Genomic DNA, 16,266 nt, shown 5'->3' with positions numbered 1-16,266 from the left:
TATTTACTGGAACAGGACCTCTGTCAGGCAGCGTGTGTCTGCAAGAGATTCAGCCAGCTAGCAAACGACCCTATTCTATGGTCAGTCTCCTCATCTAATCTACTAACGAGCCTCTTATTTTGGGTTCCTAACGAGCGCTGCTGTGGTGGGTTTCTCCAGGAAGCGTCTGTACATGGAGGTGTTTGAGTACACGCGGCCCATGATGCACCCTGAGCCCGGCAGGTTCTACCAGGTCAGCCCTGAGGAGTACGAGCACCCAAACCCCTGGAAGGAGAGCTTCCAACAGCTTGTAAGTTATTAAGTAATGCCCCAGGAATAGTATGGGGGGGGGGGGTTGTTATCTATCAAGTGAGGCCAAACTGTCAGACCCAGGTGGACCAGGTGGACTGGGACCTGGGATGTTTGGGCAGGAGAGCAGCTCCTTCACTCAGGGAACGACCCAAAGTTCAGGAGCAAAGGTGGGAGTAGAAGCGGGCCTGGGGGGGCTCAGAATACTCCAGGAAGAGCTGGGGGGGGGGCGGTCTGGGGTGAGGGGAGTCACTGCTCAGGCTGCTGCCTCTGTGACCCGGTCAGCAGAAGACCACTCGGAGACAAAAGGTCTGATTGTTTTTATTAGAAGGTCAAAACTCCGGGGGGGGGGGGTCACGGAGGTGCTCTGGCTGCGGTGTCACTGGGAACTCTGAGGGTCGGTGGGTTTCCTCTGTTTCCTTTGATGTTCTCCAGCCTTTCATCCCTGATGTTGAGCTTCTGTCTTCTGTGTTCAGTACAAAGGAGCTCACGTCAAGCCCGGCTTTGCTGAGCACTTCTACAGCAACCCGGGTCGGTACAAGGGCCGCGAGAACATGCTGGTGAGTCTCCAGGGGGGGGGGGGGGCAGCCCGGGCTCTGCTGCAGGACTGAGCTGGCTGTTTGCTCCACAGTACTACGACACCATCGAGGATGCTCTGGGGGGGGTCCAGGAGGCCCACTTTGACGGTCTGATCTTCGTCCACTCTGGCATCTACACAGACGAGTGGATCTATATCGAGTCCCCCATCACCATGATCGGTGCAGGTAGGTGTCTGAGCAGGTGAAAGGTGAAATCCAAGCATGACTTGAGTGGTGGGACTCTGCCCCCCCCCGCAGCTCCTGGGAAGGTGGCGGACAAGGTGGTGATCGAGAACACCAGAGACTCGACGTTCGTCTTCATGGAAGGCTCCGAGGACGCCTACGTGGGCTACATGACCATCAAGGTGAGCACGTCTTCTACCTGTGCAGCACCAGCATCAGGTTTAGTGGTGGGGGGGCCACAGTCTGACCTGCTGCTCTCCCCTCCTCAGTTTAACCCAGACGACAAGTCGGCGCAGCACCACAACGCCCACCACTGCCTGGAGATCACCGTCAACTGCAGCCCCAACATCGACCACTGCATCATCCGCTCCACGTGCACAGGTGCCCAGACCAGCCGGGTGGCGTGGAGTCTGTTTGAGTCGCTGCTTCAGGTGTTCAGGTGTTCAGGTTGGAGGTGTGTTCACGCCCTGTGTGTGTGTGTGTGTGTGTGTGTTTAGTGGGATCTGCTGTGTGTGTGAGCGGCCAGGGAGCGTGTCCAACCATCAAGCACTGCAACATCAGTGACTGTGAGAACGTGGGCCTCTACATCACAGATCACGCTCAGGTACGGCAGCACCTTCAGGCATGAATGCAGCGGCGCGCGCACACACACACACAGACACACACACACATCCTGTCTGCGTTTTAGGGCATCTATGAGGACAACGAGATCAGCAACAACGCGCTAGCGGGGATCTGGGTGAAGAACCACGGGAACCCCATCATCAGGCGCAACCACATCCACCACGGTCGGGACGTGGGGGTGTTCACCTTCGACCACGGCATGGTAAACGGCATGGGCCCGGTCCGGTGGGGTTCTGGTCTGAGGAGGGTTCTGACGGCGTCTCTCTGTGCTTCAGGGCTACTTTGAGAACTGTAACATTCACAGAAACCGTATCGCCGGTTTTGAGGTGAAGGCCTACGCCAACCCCACGGTGGTGCGCTGTGAGATCCACCACGGCCAGACGGGGGGGATCTACGTCCACGAAAAGGGCCGCGGGCAGTTTATAGAGAACAAGATCTACGCTAACAATTTTGCCGGTGTGTGGATCACGTCCAACAGCGACCCGACGATACGGTGAGGACGGCTCGCGCTCTCGGCACCGGCTGCGTCCACACGGGCGTCATCACGCGCTGCTTGTGTTCAGGGGGAACGCCATTTTCAACGGTAACCAGGGAGGCGTGTACATATTTGGAGATGGGCGGGGCTTGATAGAGAGTAACGACATCTACGGCAACGCCTTGGCGGGGATCCAGATCCGGACCAACAGCTGCCCCATCGTCCGCCACAACAAGATCCACGACGGCCAGCACGGAGGCATCTATGTGGTACGTCTGTGGCAGCGTCTGGTGGACGCTCCGGGTCCCTGGGGTTGGGGGCCCCCTGCGGGTCCCTGGGGTTGGGGGCCCCCTGCGGGTCCCTGGGGTTGGGGGCCCCCTGCGGGTCTCCTGCTCACGGACCGTCCTGCTCTGTCTTCCAGCACGAGAAAGGCCAGGGGGTGATCGAGGAGAACGAGGTCTACAGCAACACGCTGGCCGGTGTGTGGGTGACGACAGGCAGCACGCCGGTCCTCCGCAAGAACCGCATCCACAGCGGCAAACAGGTGAGGCTGCACTCTGGCCCTGCTGGGGGGGGGGGGCTCCGGATCCTGGACGGGTGCTCCTGGAGCTTCACGGGGTCTCTGTGGTCTCCTTAGGTGGGGGTGTACTTCTATGACAACGGCCACGGCGTGTTGGAGGACAACGACATCTACAACCACATGTACTCTGGTGTCCAGATCAGGTAAAAGTGGCCGACCTCGGGCTGCACGTGCACGTGCACGTTTCCGCTCTTCACACCTTTCTTTTGCCCGACAGGACCGGCAGCAACCCAAAGATCCGGCGCAACAAGATATGGGGGGGGCAGAACGGGGGGATTCTGGTCTACAACTCAGGTGCGCTTCTGTCGGACCGCCGCTCTCGTTGTGCCCGCTCACGTGCACGTTTAATGGCGCTGCTTCCCGGAACAGGTCTGGGCTTCATCGAAGACAACGAGATCTTTGACAACGCCATGGCGGGGGTGTGGATCAAGACGGACAGCAACCCCACGCTGAGGCGGAACAAGATCCACGACGGCAGAGACGGCGGCATCTGCATCTTCAACGGAGGCCGAGGTTGGAGGCGGGACGCCGGCGGCGGGGGCCATCGAGGGGGGGCCGCTAACCTCTGACTGTCTGTGCAGGCCTGCTGGAGGAGAACGACATCTTCAGGAACGCTCAGGCCGGCGTGTTGATCAGCACCAACAGCCACCCCATCCTGCGCAAGAACCGCATCTTCGACGGCTTCGCCGCAGGTGGGCGTCGCCCCGCTCGGGTCACAGGTCGGGTCACACGCTGGCCGTCTAACGGCGCTCCCCCTCCTTCCTCCGCAGGGATCGAAATCACCAACCACGCCACGGCCACGTTGGAGGGCAACCAGATCTTCAACAACCGCTTCGGGGGCCTTTTTCTGGCCTCGGGGGTCAACGTGACGATGAAAGGTAAAGCTCAGTCCTCCGGTGACGCTGCCGGGTGAGAGCCCTCCCCCCCTTCACCCGCTCTGCCTCCCCCCCCCAGACAACAAGATCCTCAACAACCAGGACGCCATCGAGAAGGCGGTCAGCCGAGGCCAGTGTCTCTACAAGATCTCCAGCTACACCAGTTACCCCATGCATGACTTCTACAGGTACCCGCCTCCGCCCCGCTCCGCCCCGCCCCGCCCCTCCGTGGTGGGGGGTGCAGTCTGATGGCTGCTGACGCCAGCTGTCGCTCTTTCCCCAGGTGTCACACCTGTAACACGACGGACAGGAACGCCATCTGTGTCAACTGCATCAAAAAGTGCCACCAAGGCCACGACGTAGAGTTTATACGGCACGACCGGTAAGCTGCCCGCGCACGCTCGCGCACACGCTCGCGCCCTTCTGCACGCGCTCGCGCTCACCTCCGACTTGTCCCGGCAGGTTTTTCTGCGACTGTGGTGCAGGGACGCTGTCCAACCCGTGCACGTTGGCCGGGGAGCCCACGCACGACACAGACACTCTGTATGACTCGGCGCCGCCCATCGAGTCCAACACGCTGCAGCATAATTGAAGGCAGCCGGTGGGGCGACTCTCACAGAAACATACAAACGGCTCACATCACACACAGGCCTGCTCACGTGCACACACATGCCTGCTCATGCACACATTCTTGCAGCCATCAGGACCCAGAAGGACCCACTCGTGGGGGCTGCAGAGGAAGCAGCTTCCTCCCCGCTGCGGTGGACTCGTGTCTCCACTAGAGGGCGCGGCGGGACTGAGGAACACGTCACTCCCGTATTCTTACTGGAGTCTGTGGGCAGAAGATGGGAGGTGGGGACCCCCGGTGACCCCCCCGCCCCCCCAGCATCCATCCCAGCCCTCCTCCTCACAAGAACTGTTGTCAGACACTTCCTGCTTCCTCGCAGCTGCCGTCCACAGCAGCTGCTCAGGCAGTTGTACCTCGGCCAAGGTTGGGCGGATGTTGCTGTGTGTGTGTGTGCACGTGTGTGTGTGTGCACGTGTGTGGACATTAAGAGATGGAGTGTGTGTGTGTGGGTGAGATGGAGCACTTGGGTTTTTTAAAAAAAATGATCAATGGATTTTATTTCAATGCTTTCTCATGTAGTTTTGTATTTTCAAGCAACAAGCTGACTGTATTTGAATGTCGTTTATTTTATTCTATATTATTTTCTTTGGTTAGTGCCCCCCCCCCCACTCCCGACCCCCCAACAAAGGCCACTGCAGAAACTCCACTGTCCCAGTGGTGAACTTCTTTCTGTGAAAGAGAATCTTGTTTTAAGTACTACAGAACCCTCTCCAGTGTGAGCTGAGCTGGGAGCAGGTGGAGCTCCACAGGTGTACAAAGGTGTGTGTGTGCGCGTGTGTGTGTGTGTAAACGTATGTTGTGTACAGTGGAAGTGGTGTATGTTTATTAAAATGCAGTGTTGTGTGGAGAGGGTTTCAGTTGGAAGCATCTGCTCCTCTGGACCTGGAACTGAAGAGTTGACCTGCAGTGCCCCCTGACCTTTGCCCCTGACCCTTGCCCCCCCCCCCCCCCCCCCCCCCAGTGTATCGTGGTGACTGTGGCTCCTCATGCGCCTGAATCGTATGCATGTACCATAACATCTAGACTTAATATATTGTGAAGTATTCAATAACCATAATGTAGATGCTAGTTGGACTTCCAGGAGCGTATACTTTCTTAGAAAGACAAAAAACAGGAAACTGGCCATTTCTAAGAAAATAAAACTTTATTAGCTGAGCCGCGTCTGAACTCACTGAACCACAACTCTGCTCTGCACCTTCACCAGGTTCGGTAGACTTTTATTCTTCTAAACGACACAACTGAAGGACTTTCACTGCTTATGTTGCCGTGGCAACGGCTGGGTTTAAGTGTTTCATCGTTAAAGTGACGCAGTTCGGGGTCACACGGCAGCTTCTGGGGGAATCAGGCCGTCGGCACGGGACCACAGCGTGCCAAGATGTCTCCGATGTACGCGTTGCCCTCGGCAACAAGCTCTTGCTTCATTCTGCGAAGCTCCGCCTTCACCTCATCTTCACTCATGCTGGAAACAGGAAGTGATCTGGCCTTGTCCAGGAAGTCCTGGATCAGTTTCTCTCCCACCTGAGGACAGAAGTTGGTCCACAAACGTGGGAACTGTTTATTGCTGCCCCCCCCCACCACCCCCCAGCTCAGACCCAGGACCAGAAGAAGCTCCATCTCCTGCTCGTACCTGTTTGTCCAGGCGCCGTCTCTTGGCTTCACCTCCTTCCTCCTGCTCCCATTTCCCTCCTGCAGCTTCCTGAAATTCCTCCAGCTCCTCCGCCTTATCTTTTGCCATGGCAACCACGGCGGGGGGGAAGGAAGCCAGCTCGGCCACGTGGATCCCGAAGCTCTGGTCACAGACGCCTGAAGCAACCAGGAGAGTCGTGGTTATGAGGAGCGACAGGCCCCGCCCACTTCAGAGCGACCCCTGACCTGGTCTGACTCTGTAGAGCATCGTCAGCGTGTTCTGGGACGTCAGCGCCGTCACGTGGAGGTTGTGCACGGTGGGCTGCTGCGCCGCCAGCGCCGTCAGCTCGTGGAAGTGCGAGGCAAACAGGCAGAAGCAGCGGATGGCGGCGGCGATGTGCTGGCTGATGGCCCAGGCCAGGCCGAAGCCGTCGTAGGTGGACGTGCCGCGGCCCAGCTCGATGAGGATGAGATGATATCGGGAGTTGGCGGTCGCAGAGCTGCGGGTCAACGTGCGAGTGTGAGCGGCCGCACTGCCCCCGCGTGGTCACGTGCACCGGGCGAGGTTCTTACCGCAGAATGGCGGCCGTCTCCAGCATCTCCGCCATGAAGGTGGACACCCCTTTGACCTGGCTGTCCCCGGCCCCCACCCGGGCCAGGATGCTGTCAATCACACTCAGCTCCGCCCTCTCGCACGGCACGAAGCAGCCAATCTGAGCCATCAGGGCGATCACGCCCACCTGCCGGATGAACGTGGACTTGCCGCCCATATTTGGCCCTGTGGCGAAGAGGCGTGGTCAGCGCGGCGCCTCAGGTGCGGCGGCGAGCAGGCGGGACTCACCTGTGATGATGTAGAAGCTCTTCTGTCCCTGGACGAAGGTGATGTCGTTGGGGATGAAGGCCGTGTCTGCGTCCGCCTCCATGCAGGGGTGTCTGGCCTGCAGCAGCGCCACGCGTCTGGGCCCCCCCTCCTCGCCCAGCAGCTCCGGCCGGACGTAGGGCACCGGGGCCGACACGGACGCCACGGCGAAGCTCACCACGGCGTCCAGCTGGGCCGTGACATCACTCAGCGCCTGCAGGGGGTCCACGTAGCCTAGGAGGTTTCAGAGCAGCGGCTCTTCATGGTGCCTCCTCCAGTGGGGGGGGGGGGGGCTGCAGCATGTGATGGCGCCTCACCTGCGGCGATGTTGATGATCTCCTTCACGATGGCGTTCTGGGCCTCCTCGTACTCCGCCCTGCTCTTGGTGTAGTCCTCGTTGATCGAGCTCAGTTTCCTGCAGACATGTGAGGGGACACGGTCAGCTGACTGCACCCCCCCCCCTTCCCCGGGGGCCCAGACCACATGACCGACCCGTTGGTGAAGCGCACGCCATTCTTCTGAACATCCAGCATGGTGAACTTCTTGTTGTTCCTCAGCACCTTCTCCTCCTTGCAGGTGACTCTCAGGTAGAACCCCAGCGCGGCGTTGGACTCCAGCTTCACCGTCTTACCGGCCTCCAGACCTGACACACACACACACACACACACACACACGATGATGATGTGTGTGTGCGCGAGTGTGTACGTGTGTGTGTGTGTGTGTGTGTAATCACCCAGCTCTCTGGCTGCACTGCTCAGCACGGCCTGCATGCTCTTCTCCATCTCGTCCATCTTTGATCTCAGGTCACTCAACGCCGGATCAAAGGAAGCTTTGATCAGGAACTCGTGGTGCTCCACCTGAAGACCAGAACCACCTCAGATACATCTGACCTTCCCCTCTGGACACAAACACTCGTACCTGGTTCATGTCCAGAGTGGTTTCAATCATCTCCTGGTACTTCCCAAAGTCGCTCTGTAGGTCTCTGAGGGGGGAGATGAAGACGGCGTCCATCAGCGCCTGGTGGCGTCCTGCACGGTGAGGAGGACAAACGTTAGGAAAGGAGCCGGAACCCGGAACCTGTGGACCTGCAGGTGGACCTGTGTGTCGGTCCAGGGCTGAGAGGAGGGCAGCGACGTGGTGCACGGCCTGGTAGACGCGGTAGCAGTCCTGCAGCGTGGCGCTCTGGCGCTGGAACTTCCTGGAGAGACGGTGGAGGTCGGGGAAGCGCCGCAGCAGGTCCTCCTGGCACGTCTGCCTGAGCTCCGAGTCGCCCACCAAGCTCTCCACCAGGTCCAGCCTGCAGCCAACACACAGGGGATGAAGCGGGTGGAGGCGGGACCAGGAGACCCGGGTTCACCTTCACCTCTCCTCGATCCTGGTTCTGTCCAGCAGCGGCTGCTTGATCCACTGCTGCAGCAGCCTCTGGCCCTGCGGCGTGCGGCACTTGTTCAGGAGTCCGGCCAATGAGTGCGTTCCAGCGGAGTCGTCAGGAGATCCCTGGAAAACACAAGCAATTTCAGGGAATTAGTCCCAACAATAAACATCTTTGAGGAGGAATCGGCAGCATTTGTCCGTGTAAATCAGCCCAACATGCGCTGGCGTCCACGCAGCAGCTGACAGGCGCCCATTCTGTGCACCGCAGTGCACGTGCTCCTGCACGTATGGTCTGCTAATACGACTGTACTACCCCTGGAGTAACCACGGCAACCAACACGCAGCAAAACAACCTCCCACTGTAGGTTTAGCACCAGGCGGCGCACGTTTCATAGCAAACGCGTCCTGATTCTGGACCGTGGGCGGTACCGACCTGGAACAGGTTCAGAGCCCGGACGGCAGCGTTGTCCAGCCTCATGTACTGGGACAGGTCCAGGGACGTGAGACTGAAGGAGCCGAAGTTGGACTCATCCGACAGCAGCTCCAGGAACCGCACCACTGCCGCCAGGCACGAGACGGCGACCTGGGAACAGCGCGCGGGTTAGCGGTGGTTAGCATCATCTCACCCGCCGCCGCCCCTCTGACCTGTTTGTCCAGCTCGGGGAGCGTCCTGCTGGACACGCTCTGTCCCTTCTTGGCCCGCAGCAGCCGGTTGAGGTCCTGGACCAGGTCCTTGCTATGAAACTCTGCTTTCTTCCGCTCAGAGACCAAAGCGCCGCCGCGCTGGACCACCTGAACACGTGGAACCACCGTCTTTCACCGCCTCCTCAAACATTTCCCCACAGAAAATAAAAACGTTCCCGTCAAACCTCTCGCAGTTTGCTGCCGTCGGCGCCGCCGTCGCCCTGGGCCAGGAGACACTCTTTGGGGCTGATTTGGACCAGCAGGGCCTCCAAGTTTGAGAAGATCTCGTTGTCTGGAAACTCACACACGCCCATCGTCCTCTGTGCGGCGTCCACGTAGCCCACGCCGACCACGCGCTGGCCGTCGGCCCCCGCGGCGAAGCGCACGGCCACCACGCCGGCGCAGGCCTCGGACCCAGACCCGCTACCAAACAGAACCTCCTCAAACTGGGTTAGGTTTCCAGGAGAGGCCTGAAATCAGAAAATTCAGACACAGTAAACCCTGAAGCCTGACGAGGTCAAGGGTCAAGAAAGATGGTGTCAGAAAGGGGCGGAATCACAGAGCGTCGACCTTGTACTCGACCCTCCAGTCGTGGTCTTTGCTGCCTTTGCCGTGGTTCTTGTAGACCTCCACCCGGTACTGCCTCACCAGCAGCAAGTCTCTGGCCAGGGCCTCGAAGTTGAGCTTGCTCAGGACCACGCTCTCCAGCCTGCGGCTACCTGCACACGCACACGCACACGCACACGCCCACTTGAAACCTTTCTGCGAACCTTCAGAAACAACGGTGTAACTGGGTTAGCCGGCTAGGCTACAGCCGCTACCTGAGCCCAGGTATTTGATGACTCCGTTCGTCTTGAAAACCTCCCTCGCTGCGTAAATGGCGTCTTTCCCGTGAACCGTGTAGAAGTCGCTGCGGTCAAACACCCGGAAGGTGGTGTCCGGTTTGTCCGGAAGGGAGAAAACGAAGTTCACAAATCCGCTCTCAGCTGCAGAGTCCATCGAAAGGTTCTGCTTCGGTTGCACCGCCATGCTGGAATCTCCCGCCAGCGCCGGAGACAAACAGGAAGTGCGCGGTTCTTCTTCTACGTCGTATTTAGAAGCGTGTGCACGCGCGAAAGAGGTCTATAGCGCCGCCCCGCGGAAGAGCGAAGAACCCCCAGCAAAAGAAAGGCAGCATGCACCCAGAGAGGCCCCCGGAAGACCCCAATGGGTGAAGGCAGGTCCCCCTGGAGGAGTTCCATCTCAGAGATAAGCATCTGTGGGTTCGGTGCCTTGCTCAAGGGTGCCTCGGTAGTGCTGAGCAGGGGCCAGTAGGGGGACGTGCCAGAACACCTTCCATGTTCTGTCTGGAACCAGGAACCCTCCGCTTCTCCGCCCAGCTCCCAACAGACGGAGCTCCCAGGATTCGACCTTTAGAGTGTAAAAAGCTCTGGAATGTTTGGGAAATAAAACCTTATTTTAGGTTTTAGGCTCATGAGCACTGGGGCAGTCGTGTTTCAGCAAACAGCTGGTGAGTCTTGAGCCTCATGGGGCTCCACGTGTTCCAGTGGGAGGTGACGACGTGCACCCACGGTCGGCCGGTCGGCCTGATCAAAGCCTGATCAAAGCCTGATCAAAGCCTGATCAAAGACGCTCCGGTGGCCCAGTTGCTGTTATTGGTTCTGCACATTCAGCTCGTTGGGACCGTGTTGCCGACCTCATGCAGCAGCTCGTGCATGTAAACAACTTCCGTCACGGCTGCTTCCATCCCAGCGCGTCCTGTCTTCCAAGAACTCCTCTTGTTCCGCGGAGCAGATGGGAGGTGCGTTTGTGCGTCAGCATGTTTCAGTCACCAGACCTCAGAGGAGGTTTATCTGAAGCCCACTGACCCGGCAGGAGCACAGCTCAGAACCCACAGAGAGGACCGCTGTCCAGTTTCCTTCAGAGGTCCAGCAGAGTCTCTGCCGGACCTCAGTGAACGATGGGTTGTTTCTGACTGCTGTCTGTTAGCGCTGGTGCTAACTGGTCAGGGGTCAGAGGTCATAGGCGTGAAGCTACCAGAAGACCCACTCAGACCCAGAGGCCGCATGAGTGTGCAGTAGTTCCACCATGTCCAGGGGTCTGTTGGTTCCCCATAACTGGTCCCAGTTGGGTTACCCCTACCCCTGACCCCTAAACTACCCCTACCCCTAACCCACCCCTGACCCCTAAACTACCCCTAACCTACTCCTAACCCTAACCTACCGCTGACCCCTAAACTAACCCTAACCTAACCTACCCCTGACCCCTAACCTAACCCTAACCTACCCCTAACCCTAACCTACTCCTAACCCTAACCTACTCCTACCCCTAACCTACCCCTAACCCTAAACTACCCCTAACCCTAACCTAACCCTAACCTAACCCTAACCTACTCCTAACCCTAACCTACCCCTAACCTACCCCTAAGCCTAACCTACCCCTAACCTAACCTAACCTACCCCCACCTAACCCTAACCTACCCTAACCTACCCCTAACCCTAACCTCCCCTAACCTAAACCCCCTACCCCCTAACCCTAACCTACCCCTAAACTAACCCTAACCCTAACCTACCCCTAACCTAACCCTAACCTACCCCTAAACTAACCCTAACCCTAACCTCCCACCCTAACCTAACCCTAACCTACCCCTAACCTAACCCTAACCTAACCCTCACCCTAACAAAAGCCCCTCTAAAAGGAACCAACGGCGCCACCATAGCTGCTATCTGGCGCCTCCTAAAAATCAATTTTGGATCAAAGATAACTGGATGATCCACCATGTGACACCAGTTCTCAGAGCGATTAGAGGGACTGAGCCTTCAGATGTGCTGCTCCTTCCTCCCTGAGCTGGGGGCTCGGGTGTCTTCCAGGCTCTGTAGTTCATAGTTTTACCTTGATGCTGGGAGCTAACAGTTAGCAGCATGCTAATTAAAGCCAGTGTTTTATTTCATGTGCATGAAGACTTTATAATATGACAGGTCACCTTTTAAACTTCCTTTAAACTCTAAAGTGCCACAATGAACGCGACCGTTTGTTCCACGCTCTAAAAGTTCAGGTCGCCACAGAAAGAGACCAAATGGGTCTGAGCGTCACGCGGAGTCACGAGTCTGAGGCGCGTTTACGGTGGTCTGAGCTCCGGGGGGGGGGGGGGGGGGGGGGGGCGGGGGGGGGATGATGGACACTGGTGTCAAGTGACGGGAGGCAGAAAATCGGCCTCCATGGCGCGTTTGGAGCTGTGCGGAGGCGCTGGAGCGCGAGGAAGCGCAGCACGTGGTGGTGGCGGCTCGAGGCTTTAAAAGCCGCGGCGCAGCGGCGCGAGCAGCTCCAGCACCTGCAGCAGGACCTCGCACCCCCCCACAGCACTCATGAACGCGCTGAGCAGCAAGAGCGGCGCGGCCGCGGACTTCCTGTGCAACAGCCACGGCTTCAGCGAGCTCCTCATCGACGCCAACAAGCAGCGCGAGCACGAGACGTCCCGCAAAGAGGCGGAGGACAAGTCCCGCTTACCTGCGCTCGAGGCCGCCTACACCTGCATCCTGCGCGAGCTGGGCGAGGACATGGACCGCCAGGGGCTGCTGCGCACGCCGCTGCGCGCCGCCAAGGCCATGCAGTTCCTGACCAAGGGCTACCACGAGACGGTGGACGGTGAGGGTCTATCTATCTATCTATCTATCTATCTATCTATCTATCTATCTATCTATCTATCTGTCTATCTGTCTGTCTGTCTGTCTGTCTGTCTGTCTGTCTGTCTGTCTGTCTGTCTGTCTGTCATCCCTCCATCATTCTCTCCATCACCCCTCCATCCCTCCATCACCCCTCCATCATCATCCCTCTCTCCCTCCATCATCCCTCCATCATCCCTCCATCCCTCCATCACCCCTCCATCATTCTCTCCATCATCCCTCCATCATCCCTCCATCATCACCCCTCTCTCCCTCCATCCCTCTATCCCTCCATCCCCCCTCCATCACCCCACCCCCTCCATCATCCCTCCATCATCCCTCCATCACCCCTCCACCCCTCCATCACCCCTCCATCATTCCTCCATCACCCCTCTATCCCTCCATCACCCCTCCATCATTCCCATCACCCCTCTATCCCTCCATCCCTCCATCACCCCTCCATCACCCCTCCACCCCTCATCACCCCTCCATCATTCCTCCATCACCCCTCTATCCCTCCATCACCCCTCCATCACCCCTCCACCCCTCCATCACCCCTCCATCATTCCTCCATCACCCCTCTATCCCTCCCTCATCATCCTCCATCACCCCTCCATCCCTCCATCATCCCTCCATCCCTCCATCATCCCTCCATCCCTCCATCACCCCTCCATCATCCCTCCATCACCCCTCCACTCTCCATCACCCCTCCACCCCTCCATCATTCTCTCCATCATGTCCCCTGGTGCAGACATCTTAAACAACGCTATATTTGATGAGGACCACGATGAGATGGTGATTGTGAAGGACATCGACATGTTCTCTCTGTGTGAGCATCACCTGGTGCCCTTTTTTGGAAAGGTGAGGATGTCCAGCATCCTCTGACCTCTGACCTCTGACCTGTGTCCTCATGGGGTGTCCTCTCTGTCTAGGTTCATATCGGTTATATCCCCAACAAAAAAGTGGTGGGACTCAGCAAACTGGCGAGGTAACACACACGCACACACACACAACACACACACACACACACACACACACACACACACACACACAACACACACACACACACACCCCCCCCCCCCCCACCCCCCCCCCCCCCCACCCCACCCCCCCCCCCCGTTAGTGCCCCCCCCCCCCCCCCCCCCCCGTTAGTGCCGGACGGCTGCGTTCTTCTGTTGTGTCGGCTCTTTGACCTGGAGGCTTAGCCCTAAGCTCTGTGGTCTTCATCGGCCCCTCGTCGAACGCGCTCACAGACACAAATCCAAACTCCAGCCGTGAGAACGTCCCTTCATCCCGGTGGGAATCAGCAGTTATTATCACAGTTATTATCACAGTTATTATCACAGTTATTGTCCGTCTGTGTCTGAGCTGGACCCTCCGCCTCCTACCTGTCATCACTGTTGTGTTCTGCTGACTTCTGCTCCTTTCTGCAGGATTGTGGAGATCTACAGTCGGAGGCTTCAGGGTAAGAACCTGGAGGGAGCCAGCTGTCCTGGCAGATGTGCAGACAGATGTGCTGGCAGATGTGCAGACAGATGTGCTGGCAGATGTGCAGACATGACTGACATGTTCCCTTTGCTGTCTTTGTCTCCCAGTTCAGGAGCGCCTCACCAAGCAGGTTGCTCTGGGAATATCAGAGGCTCTGCAGCCCAAAGGCGTCGCTGTGGTGATTGAAGCAGTGTGAGTACACACACCTCCAGCAGCGACAGGCACATACCTGAAAAGGCCCAAATTTCCCATGATCCTTAGCGTTTAGGTCCAACTTTAGCACCGCGATGCAGATCTGACACTTCAAGCTAAAAAGAGAATGAACAGAACAACAGAACAACACTTTTCTACGCACGGAGGTAAAAGACGTTAGAGGAGGAGCTACGAGTCACCTGTGTGTGTGTGTGTGTGTGTGTGTGTGTGTGCAGGCACATGTGCATGATCATGCGTGGCGTCCAGAAGATGAACAGCCGCACGGTGACCAGCACCATGCTGGGGGTTTATCTGGAGGACCCCAAGACCCGGGAGGAGTTCTTGATGCTGTCACAGAGCAACTAACAGGTCCCAGCAGGAACCTGTCCGATGACCTCGGTCTGTCCAGGATTCTTGGTGCCTCCTCAGATGATTTCAGTCTCCGACTGCAATATTTGCGTGATTGATGAAACCCGAGTGCGTCGCTCCTGCTGATACGGTCCTGAACGGCCTTGCACGTGCACAGCTCGTCTCCCCGTGTGCAGCCGAAGGGTGGAACCAACTGTCCTCACGATGCTTTGGTTGGAATCAGCGGCTGCTTGAATAAAGCTTGTGACTCTTCCACCATGTCAGTGAAACGTTTGTGTCCTTTATCAGGAGAGTCTGGGAGTCCACCTGAGGCCTCAGGTGAGCGGCTCCACAGCTCCACAGAAGAAACCCAAACCTCCTCATATGGAGCACTTTATTATTTACGTACAGAAGAATTTAAAGCAAAAATCACAAACATACAAACAGGTGATAACTGATCAGGTGCCGCCTTGTCTGTCTAACACAGGAGACACTTCTGGACACGTGTCCAGCCGTCCTCGTGTCCACCATTACACAGATGTCTGTTTGTAGTTCTTGGTGTCCAGAACTTTCTTCCCACACATTGCACAGATTCCTGCAGAGCACAAAAAGGAAAGAGTGATTATTATTTATTTATTTATTTGTCCAACATGGCCAGACGTCCCCTCAGACTTGGTCCTGGAGGTCCAGCGTCCACCATAGTGGTTTTCTTGTTAACGCGCACGTGTCACTGGTCCCATACCTTTCTTGTATGCGCAGCCCTGGCAGTAGTGTGAGCCCGACTGATGGACCGAGCTCTTGCAGATCCTGCAGATGGCAAAGCCCGTCTTGCTGTAGGGGTCAAAGCTGAGGAGATTCATCACACACACACACACACACACACACCTAGTCACACCCTGGCCTGTTCCTCAGGTATGTTGATAGAGATCTCAGCACTGGGACCGTGGTTGTGGAGATGATGGGATTGCTAACTGGGATTCGAGTGTTTGAGGGTTTAAGCTTCCAGAGGCTGCTCACCGTGCTTTCTTCGAAGTCAGGAGCTTGTTTTCGTTGAGTTTCCGTCCACCGCTCTCTTTGTAGTAGAAAGAATTCCAATCAGCATTATTAATATCAATGAAAGAGAAACATCACTAGATAAAGAGAAAATCCAATTTATTTGATAACCACTTACTAGCAATGCTACATTAATAGCTAGTTTGTATTGGTGAGGTTTATGAAGATCAGTAACAAAGGGCATGACGTGATCATACAAGAAGGCTAATTTTGTTTGAACAACAATAATAATATTGATAATAATATTAATAATAGAGCTAATAGGTTTGAAACGCACAACCCCTGTTTACCTGTTGTATTCCTCGCCCCATCCTTCCAGGTATCAGGTGTGATCACTTTTCCAAGCTTCTTCTCACCTGTAATCATTTACACTAAATGGGTAAGAAAGTCAAACCGCGAATAAACCAACAACAACAACAACAACAACATAGCGACGAGTTAGCCCAATGTTGCTATCACAAACAATCGCTAACTATCTCCTTCGCTAACCACACACATCGAGATTAGATCAAACGGTTGTAAAAAATGTGATACTTACACTTTTCGCAAACCATGTTTGCTCTGTTCTTCGACACCAGTGACTTTTGATGATAGATAAAACAGAAATCTCTGTAAAGGTAAACGTTAACGTTTGTAAACTTCCGCTTTGTCGCACAAGCTGTGACGCCCTCAACGCTGATTGGTTGAAATTGCCGTCCATCGGGGAGTCCCGGAAGTGGACATCTCCGAAATAAAAGTTCCTTTTAGTG

The 16,266-nt window shown here is 56.7% G+C and overlaps 4 protein-coding genes across 7 annotated transcripts in view; 2 read left to right on the top strand and 2 right to left on the bottom strand.

The window, feature by feature from the left end:
* Positions 1-5,386, top strand: part of fbxo11b (F-box protein 11b) — a 7,258-nt gene extending 1,872 nt beyond the window's left edge. For all 3 annotated transcript variants that reach the window (XM_057059318.1, XM_057059308.1, XM_057059325.1), the window contains exons 4-22: positions 1-80; positions 160-289; positions 765-848; positions 920-1,052; positions 1,125-1,231; positions 1,319-1,430; positions 1,547-1,653; positions 1,738-1,875; positions 1,949-2,166; positions 2,237-2,417; positions 2,570-2,692; positions 2,786-2,871; positions 2,946-3,022; positions 3,098-3,241; positions 3,310-3,420; positions 3,499-3,606; positions 3,683-3,791; positions 3,887-3,985; positions 4,066-5,386. The exon at positions 1-80 is cut by the window's left edge. In XM_057059318.1, coding sequence (XP_056915298.1) covers positions 1-80; positions 160-289; positions 765-848; positions 920-1,052; positions 1,125-1,231; positions 1,319-1,430; positions 1,547-1,653; positions 1,738-1,875; positions 1,949-2,166; positions 2,237-2,417; positions 2,570-2,692; positions 2,786-2,871; positions 2,946-3,022; positions 3,098-3,241; positions 3,310-3,420; positions 3,499-3,606; positions 3,683-3,791; positions 3,887-3,985; positions 4,066-4,195 — 2,277 coding nt within the window. In that variant the 3' untranslated portion in view covers positions 4,196-5,386. The remainder of the gene's footprint in view (positions 81-159; positions 290-764; positions 849-919; positions 1,053-1,124; positions 1,232-1,318; positions 1,431-1,546; positions 1,654-1,737; positions 1,876-1,948; positions 2,167-2,236; positions 2,418-2,569; positions 2,693-2,785; positions 2,872-2,945; positions 3,023-3,097; positions 3,242-3,309; positions 3,421-3,498; positions 3,607-3,682; positions 3,792-3,886; positions 3,986-4,065) is intronic.
* The window catches only part of msh2 (mutS homolog 2 (E. coli)), a 151,115-nt gene extending 141,069 nt beyond the window's left edge, over positions 1-10,046 (bottom strand). Inside the window, exons 1-16 of one of the 2 annotated variants that reach the window (XM_057059289.1) lie at positions 9,596-10,033; positions 9,345-9,493; positions 8,960-9,244; positions 8,736-8,882; positions 8,524-8,673; positions 8,080-8,213; positions 7,814-8,013; positions 7,635-7,744; positions 7,450-7,573; positions 7,209-7,359; positions 7,034-7,131; positions 6,699-6,950; positions 6,431-6,635; positions 6,104-6,357; positions 5,859-6,034; positions 5,357-5,749 (exon numbers count right to left, since the gene is read on the bottom strand). In XM_057059289.1, coding sequence (XP_056915269.1) covers positions 5,573-5,749; positions 5,859-6,034; positions 6,104-6,357; positions 6,431-6,635; positions 6,699-6,950; positions 7,034-7,131; positions 7,209-7,359; positions 7,450-7,573; positions 7,635-7,744; positions 7,814-8,013; positions 8,080-8,213; positions 8,524-8,673; positions 8,736-8,882; positions 8,960-9,244; positions 9,345-9,493; positions 9,596-9,803 — 2,820 coding nt within the window. In that variant the 5' untranslated portion in view covers positions 9,804-10,033 and the 3' untranslated portion in view covers positions 5,357-5,572. Of the gene's footprint in view, positions 1-5,356; positions 5,750-5,858; positions 6,035-6,103; positions 6,358-6,430; positions 6,636-6,698; positions 6,951-7,033; positions 7,132-7,208; positions 7,360-7,449; positions 7,574-7,634; positions 7,745-7,813; positions 8,014-8,079; positions 8,214-8,523; positions 8,674-8,735; positions 8,883-8,959; positions 9,245-9,344; positions 9,494-9,595 lie in introns of those variants that run through there. The other variant, XM_057059296.1, reaches the window with a different exon arrangement.
* A 1,897-nt stretch (positions 10,047-11,943) lies between these two features.
* Positions 11,944-14,743, top strand: gch2 (GTP cyclohydrolase 2). The gene is made up of 6 exons (XM_057043668.1): positions 11,944-12,419; positions 13,188-13,297; positions 13,369-13,424; positions 13,870-13,901; positions 14,032-14,116; positions 14,353-14,743. The coding sequence occupies exons 1-6, from the start codon at positions 12,140-12,142 to the stop codon at positions 14,480-14,482; spliced, it is 693 nt and encodes a 230-aa protein (XP_056899648.1). The 5' UTR covers positions 11,944-12,139; the 3' UTR covers positions 14,483-14,743.
* A 101-nt stretch (positions 14,744-14,844) lies between these two features.
* Positions 14,845-16,211, bottom strand: cript (cysteine-rich PDZ-binding protein). Its single transcript, XM_057043685.1, has 5 exons — positions 16,056-16,211; positions 15,808-15,873; positions 15,482-15,536; positions 15,207-15,310; positions 14,845-15,059 (listed from the first exon to the last, which is right to left on the bottom strand). Exons 1-5 carry the CDS (start codon positions 16,069-16,071, stop codon positions 14,995-14,997), a joined length of 306 nt encoding a protein of 101 aa, XP_056899665.1. The 5' UTR covers positions 16,072-16,211; the 3' UTR covers positions 14,845-14,994.
* Positions 16,212-16,266: the final 55 nt, after the last annotated feature.

The sequence above is a fragment of the Takifugu flavidus genome, chromosome 1 (genome assembly GCF_003711565.1).
Source record: "Takifugu flavidus isolate HTHZ2018 chromosome 1, ASM371156v2, whole genome shotgun sequence".
NCBI classification, from domain to species: domain Eukaryota; kingdom Metazoa; phylum Chordata; class Actinopteri; order Tetraodontiformes; family Tetraodontidae; genus Takifugu; species Takifugu flavidus.
The sequence above is the reverse complement of the archived record's forward strand: the minus strand, read 5'-3'. Positions and strand labels throughout refer to the sequence as shown.

Coding starts and splice junctions, on each gene's coding strand:
- cript (XM_057043685.1), bottom strand. Junction 15,537..15,807: donor TGGGGCGAGGAATACAACAG/GTAAACAGGGGT, acceptor TCTACTACAAAG/AGAGCGGTGGACGGAAACTC. Junction 15,311..15,481: donor CTGACTTCGAAGAAAGCACG/GTGAGCAGCCTC, acceptor GAATCTCCTCAG/CTTTGACCCCTACAGCAAGA.
- gch2 (XM_057043668.1), top strand. CDS start 12,140: ATGAACGCGCTGAGCAGCAAGAGCGGCGCGGCCGCGGACTTCCTGTGC. Junction 12,420..13,187: donor CTACCACGAGACGGTGGACG/GTGAGGGTCTAT, acceptor CCCCTGGTGCAG/ACATCTTAAACAACGCTATA. Junction 14,117..14,352: donor GCTGTGGTGATTGAAGCAGT/GTGAGTACACAC, acceptor GTGTGTGTGCAG/GCACATGTGCATGATCATGC.